This window comes from Mus caroli, unplaced genomic scaffold (genome assembly GCF_978045245.1).
Source record: "Mus caroli unplaced genomic scaffold, Mus_caroli_1 scaffold_4, whole genome shotgun sequence".
Lineage (NCBI taxonomy): Eukaryota > Metazoa > Chordata > Mammalia > Rodentia > Muridae > Mus > Mus caroli.
Genome location: NW_028227259.1, coordinates 155,123,410 through 155,142,110, shown reverse-complemented (window position 1 = coordinate 155,142,110; position 18,701 = coordinate 155,123,410). Strand labels below are relative to the sequence as shown.

Genomic DNA, 18,701 nt, shown 5'->3' with positions numbered 1-18,701 from the left:
CCAGCTATGTGGGTTGGTAAGGAATGACAGGCAGGGATAAATTAAAGCCATTTTATTATGGCACCAACAACAATAAAAGCTGACCCATTCATCATGTTGCTCGTGCATTCATCTTAACTGTCAATCTTTCTCTAATTTTAAGTCCATTCTTCTCCTTCACAGCTTAGCACTTCTGCCCCCCCCTCACCCCCACCCCGCTCCTGTCTGTTGAAACATTCCATTTGAAGCCTCGGGCTGTTTATCAGAGACTCAGGATAGCCTGTGATTTAAAGGCAGAAAGGAGTCCATGTCTTAAATGTAGCACTAAGGCCATGAACACTGCACAATTTGCCATCTAATAGCTTGGATGTTGCTAGCCAAAGCTTTTGATTCACTTTGACCAAAATAATACAAAATGCCTTAGGCAACATTTGTGCGCTAAGCTGTAATTAGCAGAAACTGCAGCCCAAAAGAAATGGAAAGTTCCAAACTCATCAATTCTAGTCATTTATTAAGGGAAATGGCTGATGTTTCTATTGCAAAAAAATTATATAAGATAAATAAAGTCATTAACTGTTAAATTGTTTTACCATAAAATAAGCATATTCAAAGATTATACTAAACGAAGAAACTCTACTAACTAAAGATTTTGTAAATAAATGAAAAATTGATGTCTGCAACTATTTCCAACTAAATAAGAAATAGGCAAATTCTAATGTTCTGTCTGTGTCATTAGATTGTTTCAAAAGAGCAGATGGTACAAGACACAAGTAAGGATGTATCCTTTGCCAAATGGTCTTCAGGATTCTACTCATAAAAAAAATTGTATAATTAAACAAAATAACACAACAAAATAACTTAGTATCATAAAAGTAAATATAAGAATTGAGTTTTCTTTTCAGTTTTACTAAAGGAATCTGTCTGAACATGTCTATGAAAAGTCACAAAAATTAACTGATGTGTCAGGGTAAATAAACCATCTTGATAGTAACACTTTATTTTTACAACATTGAGCTCTAAACATTGAGTTATCAACAAAGCTGAAACATGTTAAGAGTAAGTGGGATTAGTCTAGAAAAATAATGTCAGACACTTTTCATCGCTGTGATGAAATAAAGCCACGCCCCTCGCCCCCACCCCCCAAAGACAACTTTAGGAGAGAAACCATCTCCTCAGCCTGAGACTTTAGTATACCTCTGATCAGTATTGGAACTATTAAAGATAGTGAGGATGAGGGGGCGGGTGGAGTTGCTGGAGAGCCAGCTCAGTGGTTAAGTTCACTGAATGCTCTTGCAGAGGACCCTGATTTGATTCTCAGCACCAACATGGTGGCTCACAGCCATCTTTAACTCCAGTTCCAGAGGATCCGACGCCCTCTTCTGGCTTCCATTGGCACCGCATGCATGTAGTGCACAGACATACATGCAGGCAAAACACTTACACATAAACTAAAAATAAATAAAATCTGAAAATAAAAAAGGACAATAAGGAACTTTTGAACTTAGAAAGGATATACTTTATGCCATGGGATGACCATGAGTCTATGGGAGCCATGGGTAGAATGTAGTGGTTTCCATGTCAAAGCTTCCCTCTTGGTCTCCCGTTGACAGTACTGTTTTGAGAGGTTTTGGTCGTGTTAGGAGGTTGGAGTGAGTTACTAGGGGCAAGCCTTGAGTCTGGAAAGCCTCATCCTATGCTTGTCCTCTCTCTGTTGTCTGACTGAAGCAGTTGCTGTCACGTTTCACCTGCTTTGATAGACCCTATCTCCTTGAATCTTAAGCCAGAATAAACCCGCCCCACCCCCAAGTTATTTCTGGTCAGGTATTTGATCACAGCTATGAGAAAAGCAACAATCCACATATAGGTCTTTAAAGGATACGTTCCACCAATTGTTTAGCCTAGTTGGGAACTAGATGTGAATTATTCTATAGGTTATAGAGGAACTGTAGAAGGGAGAGGTAGATTGGTTTATCTCGGTGTTGAGGGTCTCCCTGGGAATTTACATATTGGACTCTTAATCTCCAAAGATACATTAATGAGATTTGGTCTTCAGAGATCATTTGAATTAGATGAGGTCAGGAAAATGGGGTCCCCATGAAGAAGATGGTGGCTCTATAAGGAAGCAAGTACTGACGAGCTTGCTCTGTCTTGCCATGTGATAATCCCCACCGGGTTGTACAGCAACAGGTCTGGGCAGATCTTTGACCTAAATAAACTTCCATTCTTTATGAGTTGTCTAGTTAAACTCAGTCATTACAGTAGACAACAAAGGCAACCCCACTAGCCAAAAGCCCCTCCCCCTAGACCCTCTCTCCCTACCCCAGTCCCTGAGTCTGGCACAAGAAGCCCCATCTCCTCTGTCTAGCCAATAGCTGGAGGTCTCTGAAGTTCTACTGGACATGAAGTTCCCATGATGCTCATTGAGCTGGTGGGCTTCCCGGTGTCTGGTTCTTCTCTTCCTAGCACTTTGCCATTCTCGTACTGTTCTCTTTGGCTTTTTGTCTGTTGTTGTTCTCTCGTGTCTCTCAGCTCCTGTGGCCATCTGAATGACCCTATTGCTCTGGTCACCTTAGCAAATGTGAGAATACTCTTTGCTTTGTTACTTAAAAAACAGAGTCTATAGCCCAGGCTGGCCTTGACCTCCCAGTTATACTCCTGTCTCGGCCTTCCAAGTACTAGATTATAAGCTCAAACTACCATCCTTACTATTAAAAAAAAAAATCACTACCAATCCACAGACACATAATTATGGTAGAAGGTAAAGATGCACAAAGATTGGTTATAATGCTTTCTCAAGAAACAGAATTACTTCTCTTTACATTCCCGGAGTAAGAAGAGTAAATGATTCAGCAAGAAAATTATTTCTAAATGATATTTATTATTGAACTAATTAATGGGAAATTGAGCCAACAAATAAAATAGTTTTGAGCTGTTCCGGCAATATTCTCCATAACTATTAAAGTTTTGCTCTTGAAGACTAATGACAGAAAAATTACTTCAGCAAAAATGAATAAGAGTTCGAGGCCAGCCTGGTCCACAAAGTGAGTTCCAGGACAGCCAGGGCTATACAGAGAAACCCTATCTCAAAAAAAAACAAAAACAAAAACAAAAACAAAAACAAAAACAAAAACAAAAAAAAATCCAAGAAGATGTATGCCTACATATCACATGATCTCAGTACACAAAATACAACACATAGGAACTGTCAGCAGCATCTCTGTATTATATTATAATTTTTCTCTTTACATATAGTTTTGTTTCTTAAATTTTTTACAATTAATATATATTACTCTGCAATCAAGAAAAATAGACATAAAATAAACTATTGATTCTATAGCATTTGATTTCAATAATAAGTCCAGATGTATAAAGAATACCACAGCAAAAGCTGATAATTCACCAGGAAAACCATACCACATCGCAAGATGAAGAATAACAGGGTGATGAGCTATGCGCTGTGACCCTGTGTCAGCAAGGGTAGCCATGCCTGCTATGACGGATTTATCTTGCCTGATCTGGTATCAGGCTTATTGATAAGACCACTCAGGTGTAGCACAGAGACTTCCCCTGTGAGAGTCAGTAAGACTTAGGGTATCAGGTGTAGAAGGAGAAGACCTAATTAGCCCTTTCTACAGAAGTCAGTAGCATGGTTTGGTGTAAGAGCTCAAAGAGGGGCTACGTCAAAGCCTCTTCACAGGTACAGAAGCACACGGTAGATCTCGGCGGCCGCAAGGACAGGTTCCCAGTGTGCTCACACTGGATTGCTGTCGGATCGACTAAGAAAGTTGAACATCACGGCATCCAAGCATTGACAGCATATTCTAAAGAGGCATTCTTTACAGTTTGACTGAGAGCTCATCCTTCTTCCTGTGGGAAAGGTCACTGCATTCATTCCAAGGTCTGGTCAAAGATAAAAGGATGTTCAATCAAATCACTCAGTTTCCGCTTCTGAAGAGGCCAGCAGGTCATGGCTCATCTTTATTTTTTGTGAATATTTATCAAAAGAATCTTCAATGTGGGTTAAGAGCATGATTGCTCCTCCGGAGGTCATGAGTTCAAATCCCAGAAACCACATGGTGGCTCACAACCTTCGGTAATGAGAAACAAATAAAAAATCTTTGGGCTGAGCAAAGCGGGGTGGGGGGGGTGGAGCAAGGGGGGCAGAGCAAGAGGGAAAAGGGAAGGGGGCGGGGGAAGAATCTCCAACAGGCAGGCTCTGAAAGGAAAGTCGGTAAGAGATAAGCCCTCAAGGATCTGGGGTTTAGGGCACACCTCAAAAACATTCACAAGAATACAAATGTCCATAATGTGCTTTCTAAGTGTATTTGTAAATTGACATTAGCAGCATATGGTAGGAATAGCGCTTCTTAATGGGCTGCTCTGGACTTGGGGCTCTTGGCCACCTTTGCTGGATATTTTTCTACTTCACCTTGTAAAACTGGATCAGGAAAAGTCCAGGTGTTAAGATGGTAATTGAGAAAGTGTTACTCCCCAACAGGCGTGAATTTTAAAATGGCCATGGATAAACAAGTCCCTAAAGTTGTTCTTCAAACTTCTGTCTGCTTGGCACTGTTATCCCTACTGTATTCCATGCCTTCCATTCGGGGGCACTGTAGAAACTGTGGTGAGTATAATTCTGTAGTTGCCACCAAAGAGAGCAGATTCAGATACCATTCACCCCGCAATATTTTATTCTCATCAATTCCTGTTTAAAACCTCTACCATCCATGACAAAAAGGGTTTTCTAGAATCGAAATGTGTGGAATGCGGCTCACAACACAGAGAGGTGCAAACGGCTGATGGCGTGTACATCTTGATCCCAAAGCAAATGGCCAGGCAGACGTTCACATTACTTATAACTTCTCTGGCCTTTCTTGGAGTAGTGAAAAATGAGAGCAAGAGAAATAATAAAAGTAAAAACAAGAAACGAGATGAAGACCAGCAAAGACTTCCGAGTTTGAAAAAATCCACATTCGGTGCACACAGTGTATTCTTCCGGACAAAACTTTCCCAGTGTTCCAGAACCCAGGAAGCCATTGCTGTCAATAATTTTCCTGTAATGTTTCATAGATGGTTTGGGCTCAAACTGATTCGCAGCATATCGATAAAAGCCAGACTTGGGAGCTGAGCGATCACTAAGTGAATACGCAAAGTAGCCACAAAGGTTGATGCCGTCCAACACGTAGGCTAGAGAAAAGAAAAGGGCAGGAGAGGGTTGACTGTAATACTTCGTACACAGCTCAGCCTTTTTACACAGCCTTGGCAGATAATGAAAAGCCTAGATACCGTTCAACAACACTTGAGACTCATCAGATTTCACCGGGAAAGGTTTCACACCAGAACAAATAGGCAAATGCACAACACACACAGTTAAAATGGCTGTGGGGGCAGCTGCACCATTCACAACAAGTACAAGATGTCAATAGATCAAAGGATAACAAAACTGGACATAAAGAAAGGCACAGGTACATGCTGGGATTTTGTTGAAGTGAAGAATGAAAGGATGCCGTTTGCAGGAAAATGGATCCAACTGAGACTCAAGACAAGGATTGTACATTTTCTCTTACGGCTCGTATGTTACGTGTGTGTGTGTGTGTGTGTGTGTGTGTGTGTGTGCGTGTGTGCTCACAAGGACATGAAATCAGTAATTATAGAATTATGAGTGCTGAGGAAGAGATCTAAATTGAGGGGATTAGAGAACAAAAGAGGGTAAGGGTGAGAAAGGAACAAATGAGAAATGTCCTTATACATACACGCACACATACACACATATACACATATATACATACATATACACATACATATATATACACATACATGCATATACACATATACATACACACATACACATATATACACATACATACATATACACACATACACATATACACACATATACATACACACATATACATACACACATACACATATACACACATACATACATATACTCACATACACATATACACACACCACATACACACATATACACACATACACATATGAGGCAAGAGGTGTTCTGGTACTCTGGATACTCTGGATGGTGTCCTTACAATAAATCTATCTGTGCCTTCCTTTATTATTTTTCCACTGACTTAGGTACAGAAGTTCCATCCTGTGATCATTGTCCCAGACATGATAGGAAAGCTGTACACATGAAGTCTGGCTACTTAAACAGGACCTGCACAGTAACACCATCAGCTGACATGCCAACACCAGTGGGAGAAACCTCACACAGCCACACTTCTAAATGAAGAGCAACAGGCAATCAGGGGCAGCTGAGAGAGAATCAGTCTTCTCACGGTGTTAAGCTCCCTGATAGGTCATCCAGTTCCAAGTGTACATACATGTACATACCAGCAACATTAAATGGACTTGATAGGGGGTGTGTGTGTGTATGGTATTTATGTGTGTGGTATGTATGTGTGTGTGGTATGTATGTGTGGATATGTGTGTGGTATGTATGGTGTGTGTGTGTGTTTGTGTGTGTGTGGTATGTGTGGATGTGTGTGATATATGTGTATGTGTGTGGTATGTGTGGTGTTTGTGTAGTATGAATGTGGGGGTGTGTGTATTATGTGTGTGTATGTGGTGTGGGGGGGTAACAATCATAAACAAAGGAGAAGTCAGAATTTGAGGGAGAATTAGGGGCACTGAGGAGTTAGCAAGGGAAGGAAGGAGGGACATAAATAATACAAACACAGTACTCGTGCATGAAATTCTCAAGAAAACTAAATAATTAACAAAGTGTAAATGTGACAAGAAAACCTAGGATAACCTGTGAGGAGGAAGAGGAGGGGGAGGGAGGGAGGGAGGGAGGGAGGGAGGGAGGGAGGGCTACCAAGAAATAGAGAGGGGGACGAGGGAGGGCAGAGGCAGAAGTGAATGAAAGCAATCTACAATGAGATCCCCACACACCTGAACAAAATCTCATAAGGAAGGAACTCGGTTATTCTGTATGTGCACAAAAACAATTTTTAAAAGTAGGAAGAAAAAAATGATAAAGAAAAGCTAAAAAGGAAGGAAGGAAGGAAGGAAGGAAGGAAGGAAGGAAGGAAGGAAGGGAAGGGAAGGGAAGGGAAGGGAAGGAAGATCTGGGGTCCTTTGAAGCAAAAGAGGCTAGGCTTTGACAGATTCAGGACAGTGCTAAGGACTCTGGGCTCCACCCTTCCCCCTCCCCCTCCCCTTCCCCTCCCCTCCCCCTCCCTGTCCTCCTCTCCCTTCCGGAGCATGCTCCTTCACCAAAGGAAAGATCACTGTCTTTAGTTCTACTTCAGGATGGGCAGTGGCTTCCTCTCCACCAAGAACCATACACGCTCTGATGCATTTCCGGGATTGAGGGGGCGGGGTCTCACCTTTCAGAGCCTCATTCACATAATTCTTAATATAATAGATCCTCAGTGAGTCTTGCTCGGCATGGGGATCATCATCGATTCCATTGGCTGTCACATACATCGGGAGGTCTCCGTACTTGAACCTTAGCCAGTTGAGCACTTTGCGCAGCCCCCAAGGCACCACTGCCACCTGACTGGGAGAGTTGAGCCATGTGATGTCAGTCATCTCCTGCACCTCCAAGTAATCGTTGTATTTCATCGGATCCTCCTTTTCCCAGTCTACCAGAATGGTGGTGTAATGACTCACCGCCAGGAAGTCAAAGGAACCTCGGACTAGCTTTTTTTCATCTTCGGTGAAATAGGGCAAAAGAAAATTGTTTTTTTGGTTCAGCCAGTCCCTCATCACACGTGGATAATCTCCGGAACCGAAAATAGGCTCTGCCAGCCAGCCTATATCAAATTCCAAAACCCTCTCGGCCACTTCTTTGTCATTTTGAGAGAAAGGGCAGGCCGGTTCTATCCAGTCAGCCTGCAAGGCGATGGATATTTTGCCTTTCTGAGCCGCCCTAAACTTGTCATCGTACAGATGCCAAGCCAAGGCATGGGCTCTCAGGAGGTGGTGCCCGGCACGATAGGTCATGTTCCGTGTGTTTGGCTCGTTCATGGTGATCCAGAGATTGACCCAGTGACCCAACTCTTTAAAGCACAGGTTTGCATAGTCTGCAAACGCCAGGGCAGTGTGCGGGTTCTCCCAGGCCCCATGTTTTGCAAGGGCATGTGGCAGGCCTTGGTGCAGGGCTGCTGGCTGCCACAGGGCCACCACTGGAGTGATGTTGGCGTGCACCAGCTCACTGATCATGCAGCGGTAGAAGTGCAGAACCGTGTGGTTCACTTGGGTCTGGTTACCCAGAGGCAAGATCAAGGCCCAGTCCAGGGAGAAGCGAAAGTGGGTGACCCGCATTTCTCGAAGTAAGGTTATCTGAGGCCGGATGGCAGAGAAATCAGCACAGTAAGTTTTTCTCTTCTTGGCTACAACCCCATCTACTTTAATAAGCCTCTTACTGTGATGCACATCCCACAGATAGACATTCGGGTCAGTAAACTGAGAGAGAGTAGTGTCCACCTACAAAGAACAGAGCAACTGTTAGCTATCTGGGCGGACCCGAAAAAGTGCAGGCATAACTTCAACAACTCCAGCAAGCAAGAGGTGCACAATTAGGCTTTCTTCCACTTGAATACTTAAACTGATGTTCACAAGAAAGAATACATTACCCTTAAAAAAACAAAACAAAACAAAACCAAAACAAAACATGTGTGCAAACAAAACATGTGTGCAGTGGTTGTAGAGGCCAGAAGAGGGCGTCAGATCCTCTGGAACTGGAATTACAGACAGTTCTGAGACACCATGTGGGTGCTGGGAATCAAACCAGGATCCTCTGTAAAAGCAGTCAGTGCTTTTTAACCACTGAGTCATGTCTCCAGTCCTAAGACTGCTTTGAAGCAAACAAACAAATTTGTTTAAAAGAAAAAAAAAAAAAAAAAGAAATGAAGAAAATTTACTCATGAGTAGTCTGAGGTCAGAAAACAAAGTGACACAAAGTGTTACTTAACTGTGCTTGTTAAAATTACGACTGTACTGAGGCCTGTTTTGTTTGTCAAATCTGTGTAACTGTTGCCTTTTGTCGGCTTGAGAGATGATGAAAAATCTTAGATAACACAGCTGGGCAATGGTGGCACACAACTTTAATCTCAGCACTCTGGAGTCAGAGGCAGAGTTCAAGGCCAGCCTGGTCTACAGAGTGAGTTCTAGGATAGCCAGAGCTACACAGAGTAACCCTGTCTCAAGAAACCAAACAACCAAACCAAAACCACCACCACCAAAAACAACCAAATCCCAAACAACCAAAAAACAAAACTTTGATAATGTAACCTGATGATTTAAATGTATGTAAAGAGACAGTGCCATCATCAACCCTGGGAGGCAGGGGCTGAGGGGGGGACCCTGGGGGGGGGCAGGGTGAGGGCAGGTGCTGGGGGCAAGGACAGGGATGGGGTGGGACTTTTAAAGTGTGGTTTTAGGGTTTGACTCTTCTCAGCCATGAATATGTAAGCCTCCAAAATGAAAACACCAGTCTCTAGGAAATGTAGGCCAAGTGTGCAAGCAGCATCAGGAAATCTTATGGCTTGCACAGAAAGAGACAGCCCACCTCACAGTGGCAAGCTAAGCTGGGTTTCACTCTGAAATAGTCATGTGAGAACAGGCACCTTCACCTAACCCGCCCATAAATGAAGAGGAGTCCGGTGAACCCTGTTCTTGATTCTCTGGCCCAGGTTTTGTCAGGTGTAATCGTGCTGTTCTCCAAGGGGCAGGGTGAGCGCTGTGTTTGCAAAGGAGAGCAATAAAAATAATGAATAAAAAAGGGTCTGAGGGAAACTGCCTTTCTGGAGACCCCTGGGTTTCCGATGCTGAGGGAACTTGTCAGAATCCCCTTCCACTGCCAAGCGCCCACAAGTGCTTCACACTCTCAGCTTTGCAGGAAAAATACTCACCTGCGTAGTCTTTTAAGGTTCAAGTCTTCAGAGCCAGAGGCAACATTTTTGGATTATTTTTATTCAACTCTGAATGTACTAAGTTCACAACTTCTCTACCAGAACCATCCCAGAATAACAGTTTCTATTGAGTCTAACTGAAAACAAGTATGAAAGACCATGTAAATGATGGTAGGGTCAGTTCTCCAAACTAGGAAAAATGTACAAATGAGTGTGCAGGCAAGAGTCCCTCTAACTTACAGCAGCTTGCTGCCTTAGGTTTCACTAAAAAGTAAAAATAGGTCTGAGGGAGGTTGAGTACAAAACATATATTCAATTTGTTATTGATAAAAGTCTCTCCTCACAGCGGTGGACAACCATGACACTCTATGTTGTATGTAACCTGCTTCATTTTGGTCAACTAACAGCACCAGTAGCTATGAGCAAACAAACTCAGGAGCTGGGACACTGGGTTTGAGCAAAGTGACCCCTCCCCCATGTGGATGTGCCCAGCTACAAACTTCTAACAGGTGGTGTGTAGCTAGGGGGATACACACACACACACATGTATACACATACACACATATACATACACCCATACACACACATACATTGTTTTGTTTTGGTTTTTGTTTTTCAAGACAGGGTTTCTCTGTGTAGCCCTGGCTGTCTTGAAACTCACTCTGCAGACCAGGCTGGCCTCAAACTCACAAAGATCCACCTGCCTCTGCCTCCTGAGTGCTAGGACTAAAGGTGTGCACCACCATCACCTGGCTTAGGGGGATATTTTTAATTATTTGGGTGAAATATATGACACGACTTAAATCACTTCTTAAAGTTTCTTGGTGCAGTGAACGGTGGTTTCGTAGAAACTCACAACTCGGGGACCATCTAAGGACAGGAAGGTTGTCAGAGCAGAGGTTGGGGAGGACCAGAGATAGCATCTTTCAGCCACGACAGAACCTCTGTACTCATGAACTCACAGCATCTGGGGTTGTCTACACAGAAGCAAGCTAGTCAGCATGATAACATAAAAGAAGGAGAGAGAGAGAGAGAGAGAGAAGAGAGAAGAAGAGAGAAGAGAGAAGAGAGAAGAGAGAAGAGAGAAGAGAGAAGAGAGAAGAGAGAAGAGAGAAGAGAGGAGAGAGGAGAGAGGAGAGAGGAGAGAGAAGAGAGAAGAGAGAAGAGAGAAGAGAGAAGAGAGAAGAGAGAAGAGAGAAGAGAGAAGAGAGAAGAGAGAAGAGAGAAGAGAGAAGAGAGAAGAGAGAAGAGAGAAGAGAGGAAGGAAGGAAGGAAGGAAGGAAGGAAGGAAGGAAGGAAGGGAGAGAAAGAAAGGAAAGAAAGAAAGAAAGGAAGAAAGAAAGAAAGAAAGAAAGAAAGAAAGAAAGAAAGAAAGAAAGAAAGAAAGAGGAGGGAAGGAGGAAAGAGAAAGAGGGAGAGAAAGAAAATAGGGTTCTTGAGCACCTGCTCAAGATAATGGCTTCTAGGGCAGGGAGAGTGAATTTTCCTTAAGGATGTAGGTCTTCGTAGGTGGACCAAATTCCAGAGGATGGTCCCCCACCAGGATTGCATGGGCAGTACAAATCACAGTAAATGTCCATATGAAGAGGGGTGGGGGACAATGTGAAGTTTGGTGTTTGGGAAGATGTGAATGGATCTGGAAGAAGTTAGGGGGATAATAGGAGGAAGTAAATATGACCCAAATTCACTATAGAATCCCCCAAGAACTAATAAAAATATTTGTTTAAAAAAATCACTTCTTGAGACACTAACATAACATAATGTTGTAGATGTGCTGAGCCCTGCTTGTCACAAAGACACCCAGCTCACACTGAGAGAATAAATTAGGCGTTCTGATGCTGTCAGCCAGGGTGTTATCTTGAGAGGAGCTCTGATGGCCTAGAGGAAAGCCAGCAGCACAGACAGACAGAAGTAAACCCTAACTATAGCCTGTTCCCACCCGGGAGCTTTCAGAGCTTTTACAACCACAGCAGGGTTGAGAGTGACTTTTGGGATTTGGGTTGGGATCACAGAGGATGCAGAGGGCCTTGAACATGTAGCAGGTCAGACACCCTGAGTAGATGATCTCAACAATGTAGACAGAGAAAAAGACTGGGGCCATTGCATTGTTGACGTCAGATGAGATCCTGACACAGCCTTAAGAGTTGGATGGTGTGACTCAGTAACAGTGACTAGCAGGTACAAGGCCCTGCAAAATGAAGAGATAACAAAATCAAAAACAAAACAAGACTTCTCCTCCCCCCCCCCCACATTTCCTATTCACTGCCATGATTTGGGTTCTGATTGGGGTTGCCCTTCTCTTTCAAGAACATCGACCAAAACCCTGGCACTTCACGCTGTGAAGACATAAATCATCCTTAGGGAGCAGGGTGGGAGGAAGATGGCCTTCCCACACAGCCCTGTCTCGCTCTACAGATGCGAGTCTGAGTACTGACTGTACATGAAATCACTTGGCAGACTCCAGCTACTATGCCAGACAATGTGTGTGAGCCTCCAGTGCAGGGATGTGGCCAGCAGGAAACTCTCAAGAGGTAAAGAAATACAACAAAGACCAGGAGTTATCTAATCTACTCCTGGCCCCAACAAAGGTAAGGAGGGAGGGGATGTGGGACACATTTATCTCCTTCTTCCTCCTTTGACATCTCCATTTCTGCCACATTAGAGTCTACCTAAACTTCACTGTAGACTCTGAAGAATTAGGATAGGACAATCCAGATAGCCTTGTTCTGAGGGAGAAGGAGGGAGATGGAGCAGGAAAATAACCTCACACTGAGCAGGATGGTGCTGATGTATGTGGCTGTCTGTGGCTCTCAGACATCCTCGTGGTGTTGGCTAACATCCCGTCAGTTCTAGCAAACCTGAGAAAATCAGAGCCAAGGCTTATTTGGGTTCATGACTTTGGATGCTCTGGTCAACAATCAATGGGCCTCACTGGGGGACTGTGGTAAGCTGACACAGCAGAGTGGGGGACACAGTATGACAAACTGCTTGTGTCATGATTAAATGGGAGAAAAAGGAAGAGAAAGGGCTTGAGTTCCCACTACTCTCTTTTAGGGCATGCCCTTTGTGATCTAAAGACCTCTTCCAGTAGACCCCAGCACCCCACTATTCGACTAGCTATCAATAGCACCAAGCTGGAAAACAAGACCATGAAGCCCTATGGTGCCATCCCAGGCCTCAGTAGAGCTCCACTCAACATTGTTCAGCTGTCTTTTGAAGGTAAGGAAAGGACTTAAGTCCAAAATCACCTCTAGATTGAGCTACATAGTCTAAAAGCCAAAAGGACATCTTACATCAACAGGGGCAGAAATACATCAAGGATAGACGATGTACTTCAAAACAAAACAAAGCATTTCGATATCTATAGGAAACCAAAATTCCATTCCAATAAGAAGCCTCCCCTTGGACCTAAGCATTTTTCCGAATATTTCTTGTGAAGCTACAACTTGTAGCCCCTCCTTCTGGACTAGAACAGTTGTTCTCAACCTATGGGTCACAGCCCTTTGAGGGTCAAACAACCCTTTCACAGGGTTGCTTAAGACCATCAGAAAACACAGATATTTACATTACAACACATAGCAGTGGCAAACTTACAATTATGAGGTAGCAACAAAAATAATCATATGGTTTGGTGTCACTACAACATGAGGACCCGTTTTAAAGGTCCGCAGCATTAGGAAGGTTGAGAACCACTGAGCCAGACTCCAACATGCTAAACCTCGAGATCTGACTACAGATACTGAACTTTTGTTTTCCTCACAAGGGTAACCCAGCAATCCACACGGGGTTTCATACACAACTGGCAGTCAGCAAGTGCTTACATAAAGTATTCGGTCAAACCACAAGAAACAAGTCACTTTAACACTGGGGAAACTGAAAAAAAAAAAAAAAAAAAAAGGTTTTGAGGACTTCCTACACAGTTTTGATGTTCAATAAATACTAACTGATCATTTTTGGAATGCCTCGGTGCTATCAATAAATCATTGAATCAATGGTTTGCTCTCTTGAGATTTTTTTTCTATGAGCCTGGAGTGGGGCATTTACAGTGAGGAAGAATCTGTTAAATGCTCCAGACATTCTCAGCAACTTCTCTGAGACACTCCCGACTTCTGTGTTGAATCTTATTTATGAAAAACTTAACTTCCTGAGCAGGGACCCCAACCGTAACACCAAAGGGAAGTGCCTTATCTTAGTATTGTCTTAACAGAGCTTACATATTAATGGTTTGAATCTGTTTTCCCTTGGAGAACACAAGGGAAATGGAGAGCACAAGATGTAGATTGAAAGATGTTTGAAGACTGAAGCATTCTGGACTATGTATTTCACAAGCTCACTAGGGAACCCTGTTTGGCTCAAAGTCCCAACACTGCACCTTGGCCAGAGCTTAGTGAGGAAGCAAGAGGCCAACACTGCTGGGTTTTGTCAAAGGACTTACTTGAACGTAGTTGTCAACAACTCCCCAAGCAAAGTCACAGGGAAATGTCCCTTCAAGGGGCTGGTTTTCAGGTAAAGGAGGAAAGCCATTGTCCTCTATCAGCTTTTGGTAGAACAAGGCCGAAGACTTTGGCAACAGCTCCTTGTCCTGACTCAGAAAGTCAACGTAGAAGAGTCCTCGCCGGATGCTGTAACCCCTATGCCACTCGAAACCGTCCATGAGCGACCACGCAGTGTACCCAATGACGTCGACCCCATCCAGCCTGATAGCTGCAGAGGGAAGAGAGGACAAAAGTGGTGTCATTCCCCCACTGGGCTTTGTGTGACTTGAGCAGAGAGGGGTTTTTCCACTTAAAGAAGCAAGGCAAGAGGCTGGAGAGATGGCTCAGTGGTTAAAAGCACTTGCTGGTCTTCTAGAGGATCCAGGTTTGGCTCCCAGCACCCACATGGTGGCTCACAACTGTAATTCCAGTGCAAGGGATCCAATGCCCTCTTCTGGCCTCTGTGGGCATTGCATGCTCGTGGTGAACATATACACTTGCAGTCAAAAATTCTCATACATAAAATAAAAATAAATAAAATCTCAAAAAAATATTAAAAGACAGAAACAAGTCAGGTGTAATGCTTCTTATTTGGTAAACACTTTTTTTCTAGTTCACAAAAGGCTCTCATCAAATCTAGATGACTCCCCCAGACAATGTCTTCATAGATAATTTTACCTTCACAGTGGGAGTTTCTCATTCCCAGAGGTGCTAGGGTGATTTGTTGTTCCTAACCTGGCCACTAAACACTTTGACTCGTGTCTTGTTTTTTCTTGTGCTGTGGATGGGACCAAAGGCCTTGGGGTACCAGTACACTACATCTGACCCACTTTCATAGCCTTTAAAGCTTAGTTTATCCAGGTCATATGAATACTCCTCTTGCTTTAAAAAACATTTTGTTGTTGAAAGAGGGAGCTAGTGGTAGCTATAAATAATCAACATATATTGTATAAATGTATGGAAATTTCAAAGAATAAAAAAATTAAAGAAAAACATGCTATTCAGCTAAAACAAATGGGCTAGAAATATATAGAGAACTACATAGTCTGAGACTTTTAAATCTGTGTTGTATAATCTAACAATGTAGATGAGAGACTTCGAGTCCACTTGTTTTAAATATTAATCTTGTTTTATTGTCTTATCAGCAAATTATCAAAGTTCCTTTTAAGGTACTTGGAAAATTAAGTTTCTGAAGGGCCCAAATGAGAGCAGTGTTACATAAATACATTCTCCCTACTGCTTAAATTATTTACATATTGACAAAAATTATATATGCGCATTTTGCAGATAGTCTTAAAAGGTGTATGTGGTATGGTGTGTGTGTGTGTGTGTGTGTGTGTGATTTGTATGATATGTGTGGTGTATGTTACATGTGATGTGTGTGTGGTGTGTGATATGTGTGTGGTGTGTGATGTGTGTGTACGTGTGTATGGTATGATATGTATGTGATGTGTGCATATATGATATGCATATGTGTATAATGTATGTGTATGGTACAGTGTATGTGGTGTGTGATGTGTGTGTGGTATGTGATATGTGTTGTATGTATGGGTGTATTGTGGAGGGTGTATGTGGTGTGTGTTAAGGGGAGTGTGCATGTGTGAATTTTGGCAAAACAATGGGATTTTTCTTGAAAGCCTACCTTTTAAGGTTTCCATTATGAACTTCTTGAGATAATACATGTATTTGGCATCATCCCTTTTGGTGGTTCCCGAGACAAACCAGCCATTTTCCACAATAAATATTGGAGGGTGGTTATATTCCAGATCTATCCAAGACAGAAGCTGCCTCAGGTTGGGAGACTCCAACTGGCGGAACTTCATGTTAGGGTCCAATAGCTGAAAGCTCAAGGTTGGTCCGAAGGAAAGAGCAAAAAAGTCAGCAGTTCCTCTGATGAGCCTCTTCTCAGATTCAGTAAAATCAGGCAGAAGAGACGAAAGGTTGTTCTTCATACTCTCTGGGTAGTCGCCATCGATAAATATGGGTTTGGCAAACCAGCCTAGCACAAAGTCAAGAGACTTCTGGCATTCTCTGATGTTATAGTCGGTCATTCTTCGAGGATTGATCCAATGGGAGCTTAAGGCGATAGACACCCGGCCTCCCTGTGTGGGGCGGAAAGAGGTGTTGTAGAGATGCCAGACTTTGGCATGAGCCTACAGAGGAAACAAAAAACAAACATGAATTTCTCCCAGAGTGTGAGGAAGCATGCAATATTTACTGGATTCCCCACTCCACTGATGCCTGATTACCATCTGACCTAACACAGTGACTAGTCCACAATACAGCAATCAGCTAAAGTCAATAAGTTATTTCAAGGAAGGCCACCCTGCAGAGAGCTGCCACCATGATCTGAGAAGATTTCCAGTGTGTTTTAGCAGCCAGTGGAAAAAATGTAAAATCATTGTATTGAGTGGATAGTTACGATTCACATTGGAAAAATTAATAAACTAAGAATTTGTTATAATACTTACTGTTAAGTTATCTTTGGATTATGTACTTTTTAATTTGTGGGCTTGAGGAAAAAAAAAGAAAGAAAGAAAGAAAGAACCAATCTCCCATCTGTACGAGGAATTTCCAAATAGGATTATGTGTTTTGTCCTAAGAGACTAGGAGTTTCCAAATAGACTCCAGTTGTTGGAGTCAAACTGATTATTTCTCATGTGTCTGTCATCCCCAAAATTCTAACACATGCTCTTACAACTTTTGTCTTCCCTGTGAATCAGCCCAAGACATTGAAAGATGAACCTTAGTATCTTGGCCCACCATCCAGGGCGCTGAGACATTGCTGGCTTCTTGAAAGTGCAAGGGACAAGCCAGGAACAAGACATAACTAAATACAGCTGTGAGGACATGGGTTGCTAATATTGGGCCAGGAGTCCCTTGTAAAGCCGCTCTACACAGCCAACTCTGTGCTTCCAGAAACCCCAGCTGACCCCTGACTGTTCATCTATTTCTCTTTCACTTAACAAACATTGAAGAGAATCTGGGTTTTATTTCCTCATTACCTTTGAACTCCTTGATTAATTCTTCATATTGTCCTACAAATACAAGGGCTATCTGTTAGTTTTTTATTCCCCAAACACACATTTGGAAAACTCTGCTCCCATTTGCTGCTTGATTCCGTGTAGTTTCCAGAATGAGTGATCCAATTTTCCTCTCACTTCGAGAGCCAGAGGATCTTCCGCTCACTATGCCAAATATCCTTTTTATTTTCCTCAAATATTCTTCTGGTTTGTCTCAGCTCAGGCATCCAAGAATGGTCTCCTCACCCATCCTCCAAGTTCAGCAAACCGTTCAATGAAGTAAATTTGTTTGTCTCTCATGTTGACTTTTTAAAACAATATGCCTCATTTCGGCAAGTGCAGTAATATTTCATGATCTGTAGCAGCTGTCTACAAGCTGAGAAAATATAAAACTAAACCAGGTCTGCCTTGGCTGTAGAGTGAGGCCTGTCTCCAAACCTTTACAGAGGGAAAGAGGGAGGGGAGGGAGGGAAGAAAGCCACACTGAAGATATAGCTCAGTAGTCAAACGCTCACTAGCTCATGAAAGGACCTAGGTTTAATCTGGGAAACAAACAAACAAAAGGCATTAAAGAAAAAAAAAAAAAAAGGGCTGGTGAGATGGCTCAGTGGGTAGGAGCACCTAACTGCTCTTCCGAAGGTCCAGAGTTCAAATCCCAGCAACCACATGGTGGCTCACAACCACCCGCAATGAGATCTGACGCCCTCTTCTGGTGTGTCTGAAGACAGCTACACTGTACTTACATATAATAAATAAATAAATAAATAAATAAATAAATAAAAAACTGCCCTTTTGTGCAAAGAATACAGACTGATCTAAAAGTTATCATCTATAGCAAGGACACAAAGGACCCTCACGTAGCTGAGGGGACTTGCTACATCCACTCCAGCAGTGACACACGTGACAGGACTAGAAACCTGGACGAAGTCCTGAGGTGAAAAGTTCACGTAAACTTAGTCTCCTGGAACTGTGGCATCCCTTAACACGTATGCTCCAAACTTGTCCTTGAGAATGGATCTGTGTGATTTCTCTCAGTATTGTTTTATTATAGATGCCTCCAAGCAATGACTTGCCAAATACCTAAGCAAAATTGAACTTTGCTTCCTGGCCTTCGTCAATGACCTAGGTAGTCCTTGAGCCAATCCTGGGCTTGGAATTCAGTAAGAATGTTGCCTATTCAGTGACATTCAGAATTGCCTCTCGTATTGTAAGAGAGATAGTGAAAGAAATCAGGATTTACTATCTACTACATAGAGTTAGAAATCCCAGGGCAAGCTTAGCAACATAAGTTTAGAATTCTTATTATAGTTATGTATGGGAGACTACATTACTTATTAGTA

General features: G+C 42.7%; 1 protein-coding gene across 1 annotated transcript in view; it reads right to left on the bottom strand.

Annotated features, from left to right (window-relative positions):
* Window positions 1–2,316: 2,316 nt before the first annotated feature.
* Window positions 2,317–18,701, bottom strand: part of Kl (klotho) — a 41,430-nt gene continuing 25,045 nt past the window's right edge. The window contains exons 2-5 of the mRNA XM_021163850.2: window positions 15,981–16,491; window positions 14,299–14,567; window positions 7,335–8,436; window positions 2,317–5,166 (exon numbers count right to left, since the gene is read on the bottom strand). Coding sequence (XP_021019509.1) covers window positions 4,829–5,166; window positions 7,335–8,436; window positions 14,299–14,567; window positions 15,981–16,491 — 2,220 coding nt within the window. The 3' untranslated portion in view covers window positions 2,317–4,828. The remainder of the gene's footprint in view (window positions 5,167–7,334; window positions 8,437–14,298; window positions 14,568–15,980; window positions 16,492–18,701) is intronic.